Below are 17759 nucleotides of genomic sequence, written 5' to 3' on the forward strand. Positions count from 1 at the left end.
GGGGGGGGGGGGGGGGGCAGAGGGAGTGAGGGAGTGAGGGAGAGAGATTGTGCAAGAGTAGAAAGACAGGAGAGAGGAAGAGTGGGAGGGAAGAAGCTTAAAGGAAGAAGACAGGGAGAACGCGGGGGCGTGATGATGGAACGCTGGAAGATATGTGCACAGAGAGAGAGGGATGGAGAGAGTGGGGAGAGGGAAAGAGAGAGAGGCTCACCTGATAGCGTCTGTGTTGTTCATCTCTTTTTCAGGGACCTTAAAAAAAAATGACAACATGTTAGTGGATGGGACCCGTCAAACTGACCCGGGAGACGTCAAGTAGAGACTCACTGCAACACACACACAAACAAACACACACACACACACACACACACACACACACACACACACACACACACTCATTGGAAAACAAGAAATGAAACATACATATTCAGCAGGCACAGTCTCCGTTTCCCTCTGTTTTTGTTTATGTTCCCTCTCTCTCTCTCTCTCTCTCTCTCTCTCTCTCTCTCTCTCTCTCTCTCTCTCTCTCTCTCTCTCTCTCCCTGATTCGCTCCCTACTCCCCCCACCCCTTCCCTTCCTCTCGTGTTCGTGAGCAAGCCTGTGCAACGCTCATCAGACTGCATCCCGGCTGTCTACATCTACAGTTACACTCGAGGTGAGAAGAGAACAATCATATCATAGTGTGAGAGGAGAGGGGTGAGAAATGAAGCAGGGAGGGGGGAGGGAGGGAGGGAAGCGGAATACCTCCATTGCAGCCAGACTGCAGATAAATGGAAAGCCCCCCCCCCCCCCCCCCCCCGTGAGGGATATAACCGAACTCGATATCCCAGTCGAGGTGCTGGATCGAAAAAGAGTAGGAGGAGGAGGAAGAGGGAGAGGAGGGTGAGAGAAGGGACGGAGGAAGAGGAAGAGGAGGGTGAGAGAAGGGACGGAGGAAGAGGAAATGGAGGGTGAGAAAAGGGAAGAGGGGAGGGGAGCTGTAGGAGAGAGTGGGGGAGGTGAGGGGGAACAGGTGGTTCAATCTGTTGAATCTTACATCTCAAGTCCCAAGCTGTTTGGGAGAATACGTTTTTTTGAATATCCCAGTCTGCTGCTGGCCCTCTTTCTGAACGCAATGAATTATGCATCATTTTGAGAATATTCCCCCAGAATCCTCCTCTTCGTTCAGGTTCAGGGTGCAGGCCTGACGGAGCGTGGCGTCCGCGCGGCTGTGCTAGCGTGTTTCGTGATTTGGAAAAGGCGGGAAAAAAAGTCGGGTTAGCCCATCTGTTATGGGGAACTGCTAATGGGGGAGGCGATTGATCTTCAGAGTCGGGTTAGTCAGTGTGTCGAACAAATATCTTTATTTAAGACTGAAAATGTATTCAGGGGCGGAGCCAGCAGCGGTGAAATCTGATTGGCCCCTGAAGTGTCTATTTCCTGTTGCAGCAGTAGTCCAATTAAGTCCTGATGCAATTTTTGAGTGTATTTATCTCTAAGCGCGTGTTTCTGCGTGTTTCTACCCTTAAAGACACGTTTATTCACGACGTCATCACTTTCCAGACATGTGACTGCTGAAATACATCGGGAGAGGTGAAATGCATTATGGGAAATGTAGTTTAGCCCGTATACCAGTTTTTAAAGTAGTGTTTCAGACAATGGCTGACGATCTGAGCGAGGGGAGCGATGTTGAAGCAGAGCACAGCAGCGTTTCACTTATGAAAACGACAATGGAAATAACGATGAAGATTCAGAACCTGACGATGTTACTGCTGTCCCACTGACCAAGGCTCAGTCCTTTGATAGACAGGTTGGAGGAGGAAGAGGAGGAAGAGGAGGAAGGGGGGTATCCCTGCAAGTTTGCTGGCTGTATTGTCTTTTTTTTAAATGTTCCAAAAGTTTAAGGAGAAGGCAACGATTTACAATAAAAGACACGTTTAAGCCAACAAAACATTTTCAGGAATTAAAGGTTTTCGTAAACATTGGCATTCTGTCAACCCTCAGGTTTTAGGTCATTGTCAACGCTGAGGTTTAAGAGTGAGCTTTTATGCATCACCTTCAGTCTCAACGGGTTGAAAAATACAACTTACTTACTGATACTAACAGTAAAAAGGACAATTTGTTAAGAATTTGTATTTTCTAAGCTTTAATAAAGAACTCAATGTGCTCGAACTAGACACAAAATAATAGAGCTAAGAGTAGGGTTACTTAAAAATGCACTTTAATCAGCACTTGTTCATGCACGCTGGCCATTATAATTGACCCCTCTGTGTAAATTGTGACCCCAGGTTTAGAAAAATCGTAGATCTGCCCCTGGTCTTTGAGTTTGCGTCTTCGGCGAGAGCACAGCAGAAGGTCGTGTGCCTGTGAAGAATGTTTTGTTACTGCAAGGACTTGTGTGAGGAGATGAAACTTCACAAACACACACACACAACCAGACTCTCACACACTAGACTGCGATGAACACCAACAGCCTCACATGCCTTGGCTCTCGGAAACCCACACCACCCACCTTTTTTTTCAAGCAGTTGCTAAGGTGACGGCAATGGCTGAATTCTAATCAGACAATAAATTAAGGCAACGGGATTTTCTCCTTCATTATTAAATGGCGGCGGTTCCGATTTGTGGAGATGTGGGACGGGTCTGTTTTGTCAGGTGTGTTGTGCGCAAGGACGTGGAATCAGTCGTTCAGAGATGCTTCACAATGTCCAGGGAGAAAGACCTATAGTAATAATCTACTACTTGTGGTGAATGCATTCATTATTGAGGCGGTAACGACTAATTGAGCCTTCAACCATGTCCTCCTGTGACTTTTACACTTCTGGAGAAACCACCGGTTGCATTGTTTTTTTGGGACGCAGCAGACAGCTAGAGGTTTGCCATAATTTCTATTGTCTATATTTCTATACGTTGAATGTATTTCCTGTGTGTGTTTCTAAAACATGGACTAAATCTAAACCCCAAACTTGTCTTGCCTCTTTTTTCCCCCCAATATCTCTTAATAACAGAGCAGGAAAGGAAAGGAAGAATCTAGAACAGTTCCCTCAAATGACCCTAAGCTAAATCTATTCTGACACCAGGTCCGACTGTGACAAACAATATCCGCTCCAATCACAACATATGTTCGGACGCCTGGCTTGAATTGAGACTGGGACCATTTGTATCACTCACCATGTTGACGCCCCTGGGCAGAGAGAACGATCTGCGGGGGTATCGGCTGAAGTCAGGGTAAAACTCTGGAGAAGGACTCCTCGTCTTAAACCCTTGGCAGAACTCTGGAGGAGGTGGAATCACAGTTTCCTCACCTATCTCCAGCTGTGGAAGTGTGTCGGCCTCTATCTCCAGGTTCTGGCTGCTCGCCACTGCTCCTCACCGTGTCAATGTCCGTCTCAAGATAGGTTTTCTGTGTCAGGACAGGGGGAGTCTGCTCTTCTTGGTGCTTCTTCTGCTTGAGTAAAAAGCCCTGCTGCTGGGCCATTGAGCGGGCCGGCCTGGGGCTCCGCTGACTCACAGCTTGGACCTTTTCCTCAGGCTGATCGGGGTATGGGTCGGTGGAGCTGGAGGGAGAAACCGGTTTCCCAAATGCCTGCAGGCTTTTTGGGTCGAGCACGTTGGATACACCTCATCCAGGACCTGCAAAAACTTCTGTTTGGCTTCAATCTCTTCCTCCAACAGGCAAACAGTGGTCGCGTGGATCTGTCCTGAGTCCCTCCCCTGACACAGCCCACCTCTCTCTGGCGATGCATGCAGCTTGTTACGATCGCTGCCTCCTCTCTGATCGCCCTGAGAAGCTCCCCGGGCTCTGTTTCTTGATGGAGCTGTGCAGGAGGCTGGTCGAGCCCGAGCTTCAGCTGCACACACTCCCGGGGCCTTCACTGCTGGATGGCTGGCTGGGGGACGACTGGTTGGGAGCGAGGCCTATCAGCTCCTTCAGCCAGACCTGAGCGCCATTAAACACGGAACCTAGGGCTGTAGAGGAGGCCCAGTATTTCTGTGATGGCCGGCCTTGTCCCGTCCATTGGTTTGGGTTCTGTCTTCATGGCTGTGTTAGCTAATGGACTCCTTAATTGTTGCAACTGGCATGGTCTAGTGGAAAGCTCTGATTTTAAGGAGTTCTACCCCAATCCTGTGTCATTACTGTACAAGCGTGACCCAGTAGAGGGCCAACACTTTTCACTCTAGGCTGAACAGATGGCCTCCTTCGGTGCCAGGATAAACCCCTGCTAAGATGAGGGAGGACATCCACCACTTAAAGTTTAATGCAGAGAATTATGGAGACTTCCTAATTCTGTAATTCCAGTAAAATTATCAGCGGTTTTTGTAATAGTTGCCTACAAACATCCTACTAACTTTTTATTAAAACAGATACTTTGAGGCAAAAGTCAACAAGAGTGAAAATCACCGCCGCGGTTAATCTGCAGAAGCTTCAGGTCGGGCTTTAATGAGAGGGAATTCGAATGCAGTCCTACAGCGAGTGTCTTTGCTAGTTGAGCAGGGCTTACTCCGAGGTGCTGCTCGTAATTAGACTGTCTATTGATAGCAGAGCAGCCAAAGCTTTTTTTCTGCTTTTTCCAGGTCAGCGGTTGTAGAAGTGGATTGATCCAACAGAGCCCACGTTGAGCAGACACACAGACACACGGACTAATGGACGAGCTTTTTGAAATATGGATCACGGTGATCTCGTCAATATCTCTCATAAACAAAGGAGCGGGGCTTAATGGAAAGACTCCGACATGTTTGAAAATGGAGGGAGACTTTCTCTTTTCCTTTCTGTTCTTTCTTCTAACGAAAACACACTTATTTTGTTATCCTCGCTAAGTGTTAGATGACAAAACTCGTACCACTCTCATGTCTGTTAAAACTGGAAGCTGAGGGAAACAGAAAGTCGGGCTCTGGTGAAAGAAGACCTAAGAAGAGAAATGGTTTCACAATGATGTGTTGTTTGTGACCAACAAAACAAGAAACAACAGAATAGACTTTTTACTTCAGAATAGACATTAACCGAAATACAATTTTGGGAGTGGAGAGGATACCGATAATAGGGAGTAACAATATCTTGACGATTTATGTATTCTTTTTTTAAATGGCAATGATTCCTAAGCACAAATACAACCAAATATATAGCGTTTGAAAAATGAAAAGTAAGAATAATTTTTTTTAGGTAAAACGTAAACATCTTTTCTAAATTATTTATTGCGTAAAATAAACAGTAAATAAACACAAACAGTTGAAATGCCTACATGTGGGTCTCTTTTGCTTTGAGTCTTACATCCAAACTAAGCTCAGTGCCTCCTGGCTCCGGCTCCACACTAAACGCTAAAAGCAAGAACATATTATCAACTGGAACACCGTCGTTATGAATTCTACAATCTTCAGGTTGTTTTAACCGATGTTTACAGTCTTTACGTCTTTGTCAATAATATCACAAACTCTCTTCTGCTTCTCTCTCTACAGCTTAGAGCTTTTTCATAAGCAATATTGACGAGATCACAGAATTCATTACTCAACAAAACCCTTGAGCTAATTGCCTCCCTGCTACAGCTCCATACCTGGTATTGATCCTCTCGATCTAGCGCTCGACGAGAAAACATATTTTATATTATTCACCTCACGTCCAACCAAGACGTGAAAGTATTTGTAATACTCAATTGTGTTGTTTCCCTTTTCCACCTCTCTATGCACATGTTACTTGCACATTTCACATTTTGTGCTGCAACTGTGTCTTGCCCTAATTCTAAATGTAACCACCCACTGATATGCATGCCATCTGTATCGTGGAGACAGCGTTCACATACTGAACAGTGTATTCATATGGGCATACTGTAGCGCTGACGTTCATCAATATTCAGGTGGTTACATAACTGCATCGATAACACCTCTGTCGGCTGGTGCATGGGAGTAGAGCGTAAGAGATCCGGGCTGGCGACTGAGTGGCAGCGGTTGGACGGAAATCGAAAAGCCACAAAGCCGTCCCGGGGCCACAGGAGTCTCCTTAAAGTCAAACCAGGATGCAGAGGAGATCTGACGTCAAACCGCCGGCTCAGCAGCGGCTCTGCGACCACTCGGTTCAGATTCAAACGGCCCACTTAAGGATTGTGCTGTGTGCGACAATGTAAAACAGTCTTTCCCACAATGCACCTCTAAACCAGGAGACCTTCAACGTGGCCTACCTTTACCTTCCTCCCCCAGGAAATCAACCTGGATCAGACGAGGATAACAAACTGTACGGTGCTTCTGGTCATGCGGGAGCCAGACTGTTATGGTCTCCGGGGATATCATTAGCGGCGAATCCGATATGTAGGGTTTTAGTCACGACAGGGTGGCCAGCTCTGCGCATGTGCTCTTCAAGGCTTGGGGCCGCACACCAAGCCAGCTCACAGGACCCCCAGCGGACCCCCCCATGTCTGCTACCAGGGAGGAGCACCGAGCCTCCAGCCAGACATATCTCTTTATCACTTCCTCTCTGTTCCATCGCTCCTTTTCTTCATCTTTCCTCCAGGCTCTCGCCAATGTGCTGCCGTTTCTCACCATTTCCGGACCTTGCAGGAAGGCTCAGGCCTCCACCATGATGAATGACTTTAATAATCTCTTCTCAATCTCAGGAAGTGTAGAGGGGTGGGAGCCAATTTAGAACTATCGCCCTGATGGGGGAGACTGTCAGTCCGTGGCTGCCCAGAGGTAATGGTGCTGAAATGGATTCCTGCTACCAGCACAGAGACGGAGATAATTGGCGATGCCTGCCTGCCCAGTGGTCGCACCCTGCTTCCCCCTCGCTGGCTCCCTGTGTCGCTGCGTTGCCGCTGCAGGGGCCACGCTCTACATCCCTTGCTAAGCCTGCAGAAAAGACTAAATGCCATCCGCTCTGGCCACGGAGAAGTATGGCCTGCTCAGCTGTCACTATGGCAGTTTCTTTCTGTCCCCGATCGGCCTGCACTTCATCGGCGGCTGCTCTCCCATCTGTCCTCTCAGCCTCGTGCTAAACACTGGCCCGGACACGGGGTCACTGGGATGCTTCTAAAAGAAAAAATGACAAAAGCCAGTTTGACTTGTGACTGAATTACAGCGACGGCAATGAAACAGCATGGGACACATATTAAAGATGGCGGTGACAAAGAGCAGCCGATCCCCTTTCGCACAGGCCAGATAGATTTTAATACGCCCGAGGGAAAAAGTCATCTCCTCTACTCTCACGCTGCACCATTTAATATTTTTACCCCACAAACTCATAAAATGTGTCAGTGAATTAATAACGTGCATGAGGGCAACCCGACCCAAAACTTCAAGAGACGTGATATCAGCACGATCGCTGCCTCCCTCTCTCCGGCTCCTTTTTCAAAGGCAAAGCAGCGATTGATTTCGAAACCCGTTAGAAGCATTTTCAGAGAATCACCTAACCTGCTCCCGTCTGCAGGTCTGCAGAATGGGTATCGGGGGTGTGGAGCCCGCTAACAGCGTCTTTTATCTTGGCTGAGCATGTCAATAATGGAGGACAGGTGCACGTGTGAAGAGCTAAATGAGGAAGCAACACGTCGATGAGGCAGTGCTAATCCATCTCATGCGGAGGCACTTGTCAATGCCTCTGGACTCGTGGGGTCGCTTTCCGCGGAGCACACTGTGCAATCAAATGAGAATGGACTAAATTGAATGAGGGCCAGCTCAATGTGGAAGTGCGGAGATGGGTTTCCTGGGATCCCTGCAGAGCACGCAGTTAGGTCTGCTGCAGCTTCAGTAAGACAGCAATTACACTCTGTTTCTAACAGGAAGCATGTTGGCACAGACTATTCCAGAGCACTGGTGCTGGATCAAAGACGTCAGAGATGTAAACATGTGAACACGTGAACTGCACAACGACTGAATCTCAAGCTATAGCTTCGACTACAGCGGGTCTGGATATACCCTGATTTCTATAAGGATGTGTTTCTAGGGAGGGGGACCAGCTGACCTCAATACATGTCATTACCATAGACCACAGTTTCCCTAAAGCAGAGCCTTAATGTAAAACACACACACACACACATGGGTCAACACACAGCACAGTCCGATTCATTGTGTTTACTTTTGGGCTCTTTTGCATTAAAAAGACATTAGCTAAGCTATTTCTTATTTTACTGTTATGCACCTAGAACTATTTATAACGTCTGTGAAAAATGCATTAGATAGGTGCTACATACTCTGTGCCCTTATCACAAAAGATCACGTGACATCTTCACTGGTGTCTTCTACGTGTGTGGCACCGCTTTTCTTTTTTCTCTTTTGCATCTGCCGCATATTTAAAAAATCATCAACACGCCCACTTGCTTGCCTGATTCCCGTGGAGGATCTCTTACTGGGTTTATAACATGAGCTAATTTGGACACTATCCAGAACTCTTACCAGGGAGCCAGCAGGAGAAACTCCGGGGACTTTCCCTTGGACATTTGCAATCACATATATATAGACCATCAAGAGCAGGTCTGGAGATCATCTGGAGAATGTCAGGAAATGATCTGGAAATAGTGAGGAGATTATCTGAACAATGTCCGGAGATTATCTGGAGGATGTCAGGAGATTATCAGAAGATTATCTGGAGGATGTCAGGAGATTATCAGAAGATTATCTGGAGTTTGTCAGGAGATTATTCGGAGTTCAGTGCTTGTCTGAAAGCAGCTTTACTTTGTTACACCATCAATATCACAAACTACAGCTAAAGCTATAAGGATTGACACTAGCTTTGAATGAATTTAGTTATAAACCAAAAAACTGGACATTTAAATGTTGACATGATGACAAAAAATGTAAGGTTTCACTTTGAGACACAACATCTGTTCTTATCTTAAAGACAATACATGCAAAACCGGTCTGGCAACAAGTGGATCCTGGTATTTATTCCATGTAAACATCAAACACACTTTTCGCGTGTTCTTTGCCGAAACATTCATTTATTATATAATTGTCAGTTATCTAATTATGTTAAATAAGTGTTTATGAGATAATCCAGCGTGTCGGCATTAGGGGAATGCTGGTCCAAACAAACGACTTTCACAACAACATCTACCCCACAACTTCCTGGCCACCAACCAAGAAAACATATTTAGAGCAAATTGCTTGTCAGGAAGAAAAATGCAGCGGCCGAGAACGAGAGTCGTGTTTCCAGTTATTCTGCTGGTAACTTTTCACACACACACACACACACACACACACACACACACACACACAAGGACAAGATGTCAATTATAGTAACTGTGTGATGAGGTTTCTCACACTGAGCCCCATGCTACCTTTGCCTCTAATCCTTTGTTATTAATTATATCTTCAACAAGCCTACACAGTTCTTGTGGTGTCAGCACCGAGTATCCATGGCAACAGCCAGTTGGTCCCAGCTCTCGGGGATGCACACACACACACACACACACACACACACACACATACACACACTCTGTCAAAACATCGCCTCTGCGCGAATATACTCCACCAACGAATATTACCAAATTAGAATAAACCCGGCCCCCCCCCGGGTGATCTTCTTGTTTCCTCTACATAAAATTTAAGGCAGGGAATAATATTCACAGTCATCACCATAGTGACTAAATTGGTTAAGATGCCTGTTGCTGAATCCGAGTGTCGCACAAACTGAAAGAGAATCCAGAAGCAACAACGATGAACTGAAACGGTTTGGCTGTGATGAAAATTTAAAACATTTCCTCAAGTGCGCTCCATGAAATGAAAGTTGACCTCTATACGTGAGCTTCTCCGTTTTATGCAAACTGATGTGCTTCTGCTGCTCCACCAGATCAATTAGTTTGTTTGAGTTTTGTCAGAAAATAGTGAAATATGCTGGTGGTGAGGCCATCAACTGTGTAAAGACTCAAATATATTCAGTTTAGGAACATGTTGGACAAAGACAAGCATCGAATCCTCTCTTCTGAGAAACAGGAACCAGAACACTTTGCTTAAAAAGATTAAACTCATTTGTCAAAGGCCAAAATAGTTTATGGAGATCAATACATTGACTAGTTATAGCAGTTATACTCGACTTGTTACATTTAGTAGACGACTCTCTTTGGAGATTCAGATTTTACACCAAAGACACTTTAATAAAGACCTAACAGTCTTAAGGACCCCTTAATATACTTTTTAGAATTTCTGCATCAAATACTTGTTTTATTTTCTTTCTGTCAATATTTTTGCACTTTTACTTAAGGATTTTAAAAGCAGAACCATTAGTTGCTACTGAATTGTTGGTACTCTACTGTTACATAAATAAAGCATCTGAAGACGTCCAGTATGAATAAAACATACATATACATAAATAACTTGAGTTCTTGATCTCTCCCTTTAAAAACAAAGCTATTTCCTGACACACGCCAACACACAGACACAAGGACGCACACACAAACGAGCACGAACACACGCACAGACACAAACAATCCTCATATCAAAGTGTTATGTTACTCCAGGAGGATAAACCCTCAGCTATTTCTAATACATCTGAAACTGCAGCATATCTCATTAACTTCCAATTAGGCCTGATTTTAATTGTTATTTTTGCTTGGCGGTGATATTTTAGCACAAAGAACAATGTGCGGAGGGGGGGGGGGGGGGGGGGGTGGGGGGGGGGGCTCGGTTGAAACAAACAGAGGGAAAAGCATTTATTTCTTTCTGGTTTAACGAGAGCAGCTCCTTGTGGTTTGTTTCTCTCTGTACATGCAAAATGAAAAGGGCTGACACTGACACAATTAACAGCAACTCCAGGTAAACAGCGCCATCTACTGCTGAGATGTACAAAGACCAGAGGCGGGGAAAAGTATGAAGTCCTCAACCTGAGTAAAAGTAAAAATAAATGTCCCCTGCCAAATAATGAAATGTAATGAGTATTAAGTACCTGAAGATTGTAGTTGTGTCCTATTTACTTTCCACTACAGAAGCAGACAAGTGTCGTCCACGTTTCTTTATTTATCTACCACATCATTTTTTTTTTTAAAACACAAACATCAGAGCATAGAAAGTCAAATGGTGTACAAATATTACTGTGATACTGCAACATAAGAACAATTCATGCATAATAGAGAGAAATATTATCAGTGTTGATATATTTACAATCAAGTGTAACTGTGTAAACTCCTGGGTGATATTCTGATATTTATACATTTTTAGAGCTTTTGCAATATAAAATACATAAAAACGCCTCCAGCATACAGACGTCGTGTCATCACTCCCGTATAGGAGCATGAAAGCAACGTGTGGTTACAGTGCGATGCCCGACGTACAAAAAACAGCTTTAAGTGTAAACAAGAGATGACTGTAAAAGATTGACTGTAATGTTTGTGCATCAACAGCAAAGACAGACAGCACAACATGTTAAGCCTTTTAGATGCTAGCTTGATAAACGTCCCTTTAAAATAAAATAAAATAGAACCCTGACGTTCCTGAGACCCATTAAATGTGAGACAACCAAAAAGGTTGGCTGCAGTTGGAAAGTTACCCTCAACCTGGCTGGTGATGTTACTATAAAAGACCCAATGTAGAAGAAACAGGGACCACAGCAGATAAACAGCATTATCCCAACGTGATTATGTATTACATGACAAGATCCAAAAGCCAAAGGCAAGATATATAAAATAAACTACACATTGATATAACGGCACAGCGTTAAAAAGGTAAACATGTGGTCACAACAGGTGAGGAATCCGTTGTTTCTCATCTAAAACAGCAGTAAGGGAAGTAGTGTAAGGCATAATGGTGAACCACTACATTTCATTATAATTATTCCTTTTTAGCGGGCTGCTCGATGAGTTTGCCCTTGTGGTACTTCTGTCCGATCCCGTAGGGTACGTGTGCAGATATGGTTCCCATATCCCGGGCGCCCTCGATGTGGAACATCTGGTCGTCGAAGTAGATGTGCGGCTGGATCTTCCCCAGCAGGGGCCCCTTGGGAGCGCCTGCCAGGAAGAGGGCCTCGTCGATCTCCAGGCCCCAGCTGCGCAGGGTCTTCAGGACGCGGGCCCCCGAGCTGGCGGCGCTGCGGGCCGTGACCAGGTAGGTTCGGATGGGACAGTTCAAGCGCTCGTTCTTGGCGTAGAACTTTCTCTGGAGCTTCCCCAGAGCCTCCAGGAAACACTTTAAAGGACCCTGGAAAGTCAGAGGATCAAGTAAATTAAACACAGATCCTTCAACAGAGGTAATGGGAAGACTAGTATTAAACCAATACTATATTTCTATCTATAAAACATTACTAGCAGAACGCGTTCTCTATCTCTTCACCATAACCTTAACCATTACAAACTACCGAACACTGATCTAAACCTAATTCTACACCCTAAAGACACACACGCCCACACAGACAAAAATTCAGCTTGTAAAGTCTTGACTTTCAGCTGAGCGGGTTTCTAAACCTGCCTGACAGCTCTTCATATACAGCACAATGCAAAACATAATTACTAGGTAGTCCATTTGAACTTCTGCCTTTTTATGAAGAGGAACAGTTTATTCTGTAGGATTTAATTAAAGTCGAAGTGTAGGTTACCTGAGCAAGAGGTTTGTTCTCAAATTCCTTCTCGTGCTCAAAGAAAGTGTCCAGGCCGTGTTCCTTCACAATGATCTCAGACTCGTCAGAGAAGAGGACGGCGTCTCCGTCGAACGCCACCCGGAGCTGAGTGTCGCTCAGCTGACTCTGGGTGTCCATCGTAAACATCGTGGCTGCAGCGATTCCTGAGCGAGGGGAGAGGAGACTGCACCTTTAATTTTATATCTTTTATACACAGTTCAGTAAAGTTCCTCACCTAAAAGACTACACTGGGTATTTATGGTTCTAACAGTAGTTTAATAGTAATACTACTACTACTAATAATATTGTAATAAAAATATTACAGAAGATGACCTCATTTATATATTACTTTTGATCAAATGCAGCATAACGTACTTTAAAAGAAAAAGGTAGTTAGAGAACATAGCAACAAAAACAGAACAAATCAAAAAATAAAGGATGACATCTTAAAAAATGTGTAAAAGCAATGATACAAAATAAAAAGTTTAATTAAAGCAAAGGCTAGGATGAAATTAAGGGCCATAATAGGTTTTCACTATTATCCTATATGTGGATTTACATTACACTGCTGACTAATTACACAATGTCTCTATCTATCTATCTGTCTATCTATATATCCATCTATCTATCTATCTATCTATCTATCTATCTATCTATCTCTCTATCTATCTCTCTATTTATCGACGTGGTTGTTCACAAGAAGTAACAACTGTGAAACAACATATGAGAGAATTGTGTGAGACACATCAGAATTCCACACGTCTCCTGCGATGATAAGCTGTGGCCGAAACGTGTTATAAACACCAGTACGCGGGTGAAGCATTAGCTGGTGTGAAGTCTGTCCATGTGCAGGTCAGATCCAGTCTCATCTGACCTGCTCCAGGCAGCGTGAACAGCATCACGTGTGCTGTATGTGGGCGGCTGTGGGCGTGAACACGGATTTCTCCCGCTTACAGATGTTAAATGTGAGTTTTATCAACAAAAACATATTAATTAATCAGTCGAATCTTCTGGTTAAAGCCAGATAGATTCAGTTGAAAGGATTTTTAAGAATCTGGAACACTTTTTAACAATTGGCCTTTTTAAAGATGATTTATTTTCAGTGTTTACGCCTCATGAACGTTTGTTTGGTGAGTTTTTAGACGACAGGGAGCCGTAAATCATACGCCGCCTTCCTTCTTGCTGCACAGTGAGCGGTCGGGATTCCTCCACACAGTGTGAATGAGTCAGCCACTAAGTCAACGTGCGAGTGTGTAAATATCAGCGAGGTACGGAGACATCTCAAGGCTGCTGAGAGACTTGTGACCTATAAGAGATTCCAAACGGCTTGGGAGAAGGTTCGCGTTTAACAGAAGTTCGGATTCTTCCTCCAGCGGCAGCTTACCTTGCTCTATGGCCTCTGTCACTTTCTCTGAGTCCTTGGAGAGGTACAGGTTGGTCAAGTAGGCCTTGAGGTAACCCACTGGGCTTTGGCCTCCGGTCATACAGAACCTCTCGATGGTCAAATCTGAAAAGAATAAAAAGCAAGTGGAAGAAACCCCACTCTAATTACCCAGCGCCTCTTCGAATCCAGAGTGACTAGACTGCAAACATCAGTAAATCAACGATGTTTGTTTCAGCCCGAGGCGTACCGTAGTGATTGATGCTGTTGATGAGGCGCACCCCCACTTGTGCGTGGTTGTTGGTCATTAGGACGATGTCAAACAGCTCCTCGCTGTCGGGGTAGAGCTCCCTCAGCCGAGCGTTGACGTTCATCAGCGCCTGAGTGAGAGGAGGCAGAGGTTCACATCAGACACCCGGGGGTTGTGTCAACACGGGGTTACAACGACTGGAACATCGTTACCACATGTTTCTTTCAGTAATGTCAAAGAGATTCTGAAAAGGGGAACATTGAGGCATTGAAACAACGGAACAGGCATCATCAGGGAGCTCTGCTCATCTTTGTGGACATGTGTGACACCGACGACTGGTCATGTGAAGCAAGGCTGGACATTACGGCCAAAAAGGAAATTAGAGCAACTCCTCCATTCAAAATACAAAAAACAACCAGAACAAAGCACCGGTGCAAAGGAAAGAACCCGTCAGCTGTGCACCAGCAGGTAACAGATCTGCTGTGTCACTGAGTCGTCGCGTTAACGGCTGCAATCACTCTCCCTGTGTCGTGTCCTTTCTCCCCCAGTGAAACTGCTCATGAATAAGTAGTGTTCTGGTGAGCATCAGCAGGCCGGCACAATGCTCGGCCCTGGACATTGATCAAACCCGTGTGGGAAGTTGTAAAGTACTTTATCCTTCAAAACACATCTCCCTGCTGAGGAATGTTGATGCAGGGCTCGTTTGACAGCCCTCAGGAGGAAGTGAAGCCGCTCTGAAGGCAAAGATGAGCGTTATGGTTTCTAAGACTGATTTCCCTTTTTGTTCTTTGTCCTGGCACTTGGGAACAATTTGGATTAATCAGCAAGGAGCCTCTAGAAAATGAAAATCTGGATAATATCTGACTTTTACAGAATCAACTGCCTGAAACTGAGGAGAGAACATCTGTTGATGATGAAAAGAGACCAGGGCCGGGAAATAAAACAATATCAGTAATTATCACAATATTGTTTTCATCAATAGCCGCAGAAAAGTTTAGTTAAGACTGTGAACAAGATTACGCAAAAACACGCTGGACGGGTCAGGGAGGAACTCATCAAACTGTGGTGCAGATCTATAAACAGCTTTTTAACCAACATTGAGATATAGTGCATTTTTTCCACATTTCCATTGTTTCTCCAGGGGATTAATCAATTGATCCTGATGAATATGAATTGATATTTATGAGTGTGTGTAATTTGGTGCAGCTTAATGGGCTGTCGGGGGTATGCGCTCCTCTATGTGCCAATCTAGTTTCTACTTTTTAAAAGGAATCTGATTGTATTCCTGTCGGTGCCAAGAGACAAATACCTGCCCTTACACAACCTACTGGGGCGTGTCACCCACAAGGTGCAACACAGAGAGGAACTACACACTGCAGATCACCCACTACACATTGTACTCTAATTTGTCTGCTATGCACAAAGTTCACGGGGGGGGGGGGGGGGGGGACCTGGGCCCCACCCTGTGGACACCTCGCAGCAGGCGGACTCCGGGCCACCGTACCTTGACGAAGGGGAACGCGGCGCCTGGCTCCAGGGGCTCGCTCTCGTGCTCCACCTGGTACGCCACGTACTTCTCGACCCCCTCTTCCTGGTAGATCTTCCTCTCGGCCACCATGTTGAAGAGGGTGCGGGAGGACACGGCGATGGTGACGGCGTACTGCGGTTTGGGCTGGGAGGCAATGGAGGGGAGACAGGAAGACGTCAAATGTGCAGAACCAGCAGAGGATAAAGTTTCTCCCTCCTCCGGTGGAAATACTCACAGGTCTCGGTTTGTTGGTTTTGAGGTTGTCAAAGAAAGCCTTGGCCTCGGCCCAGTCCTTCTCCTCGCCATTGTCCTCGGCCCCACTGGGACCGGGAGGCTTGATTTCACTCATGTTTATGCGGAAGGTGTCGGAGCGTCTGGACTCGCGGAGGAGGAAGAGGAGGCAGGAGGAGGAGGTGAAGAGGTGGAAACTTTGCGGAAGTGCAAGAGGAGGAAAACCTCGGGGTAGGCGTGTCTTCTAAGTGACGTCAGCAGGTCGGGCGCAGGGGCATCACTTCAGCCCGGGCGGTTTTGAAAATGGCCAGAAGTATGTGGACACCGCGGGCTGTGGAGTTTGAGCCTCTTTCCCAAAGTGCATCAAGTATCAAACGCTCTGTTCACATATTGGATGATACTCAACACAACACTTTATGCAACAGTCTGGGTTTGTCCTAGAAAGTTCCCTCTGCACAAAAACCTAGTTTCCCTCATAACACTTACAGATGGAGATAGTGAAGCCAAAACATCTGGATCCCCCCTGCTGGCTGATGTGGTTCCTTTTAGAACTGAGAAAGTATAACAACAGAGATCAATACATAATACTTTATAGCATTGAGTAACATGACATAATGTAAGATAACACAACAGTGTAGTGTGACATAACATTACGTAACATTATGTAACATTATATTACATAAAATACCCAATAATGTAACAAAACACAGTGTTACATAACAAAACATCAGATAATATAACACACTGTAAAATAAAATACTGTAACGTACAGTAACTTAACATAGTGTAACATAACATACCAACATAACAACATACAGTAACTTACTATAATATAATGTGATGTTGCATAACATACTGTAACCTAAGATAAGATAAAACATAACAGTATAACATAAGCTTGCATAAGGTACCAGTGTAACATAACACAAAATACTGTAGCATAACATAAAAACACAACATTACATAACAAAGCAATGTATCATAACATAATGTATCATAACAGAATGTATCACACTGTAACATCAAATAACATAATGTAACATACTGTAACATAACATAACATGATGTATCATACTGTATCATAACATAACACAAAATACTGTAGCACGACACAAAAACACAACATTACATAACAAAGCAATGTATCATAACATAATGTATCATAACATAACATAATGTATCACACTGTAACATCAAATAATATAATGTAACATACTGTAACATAACATAACATGATGTATCATACTGTATCATAACATAACACAAAATACTGTAGCACAACACAAAAACACAACATTACATAAAGTAATGTATCATAACATAATGTATCACACTGTATCATAACATAACTTCTACGCTGCACCCTTACACAACCTGTCCCCCCCCCCGTCTCCCCCTCGCCCCCCCCTACAGTTGGTTGAGTCCGACACGAAGCATCATGGCGATAGACGGTGAGTACTGTGGTGTCTTGCGGGACGCGTGTGAAACTTTGAACGGGACGGACAGAGACCGTCGTGTAGAAAACGACCGGCTGCCCCCCCCCTCCGGTCTGTTGTTGTTTTCATAGTGGTTATTGTGTGTTAATAAACGGGTCCGTGGTGCAGCGCGGTGCTGGGACAGCAGCTAACTAGCTTCGCGGGGCTGGTGATGCAGGGATGCTCAGAGCCACGAGCCGTCTGAGAGGATGCTGAGGCGGGCATGAGGACCACACACAGCCCCGGTGCTCCGGTTGTCCCGATCACGCCTGGGGGGGGGGGGGGGGGGTAATCGATTAAAACACACTAGGCAGTGTAGTGATTGATTCAATGTAGTGATTGATTCAATGAAGTGATTGATTAATGATAAATTCACAACAGTGTCCACCTCCTG

The 17759-nt window shown here is 45.0% G+C and overlaps 1 protein-coding gene across 1 annotated transcript; it reads right to left on the minus strand.

Annotated features, from left to right (window-relative positions):
* Positions 1–10889: 10889 nt before the first annotated feature.
* On the minus strand, positions 10890–16125 carry LOC133973860 (cytosolic 5'-nucleotidase 1A-like). Its single transcript, XM_062411938.1, has 6 exons — positions 15895–16125; positions 15636–15803; positions 14132–14261; positions 13885–14007; positions 12480–12664; positions 10890–12085 (listed from the first exon to the last, which is right to left on the minus strand). The coding sequence occupies exons 1-6, from the start codon at positions 16006–16008 to the stop codon at positions 11720–11722; spliced, it is 1086 nt and encodes a 361-aa protein (XP_062267922.1). The 5' UTR covers positions 16009–16125; the 3' UTR covers positions 10890–11719.
* Between the last annotated feature and the right edge of the window lie 1634 nt (positions 16126–17759).

This window comes from Platichthys flesus, chromosome 18 (genome assembly GCF_949316205.1).
Source record: "Platichthys flesus chromosome 18, fPlaFle2.1, whole genome shotgun sequence".
Lineage (NCBI taxonomy): Eukaryota > Metazoa > Chordata > Actinopteri > Pleuronectiformes > Pleuronectidae > Platichthys > Platichthys flesus.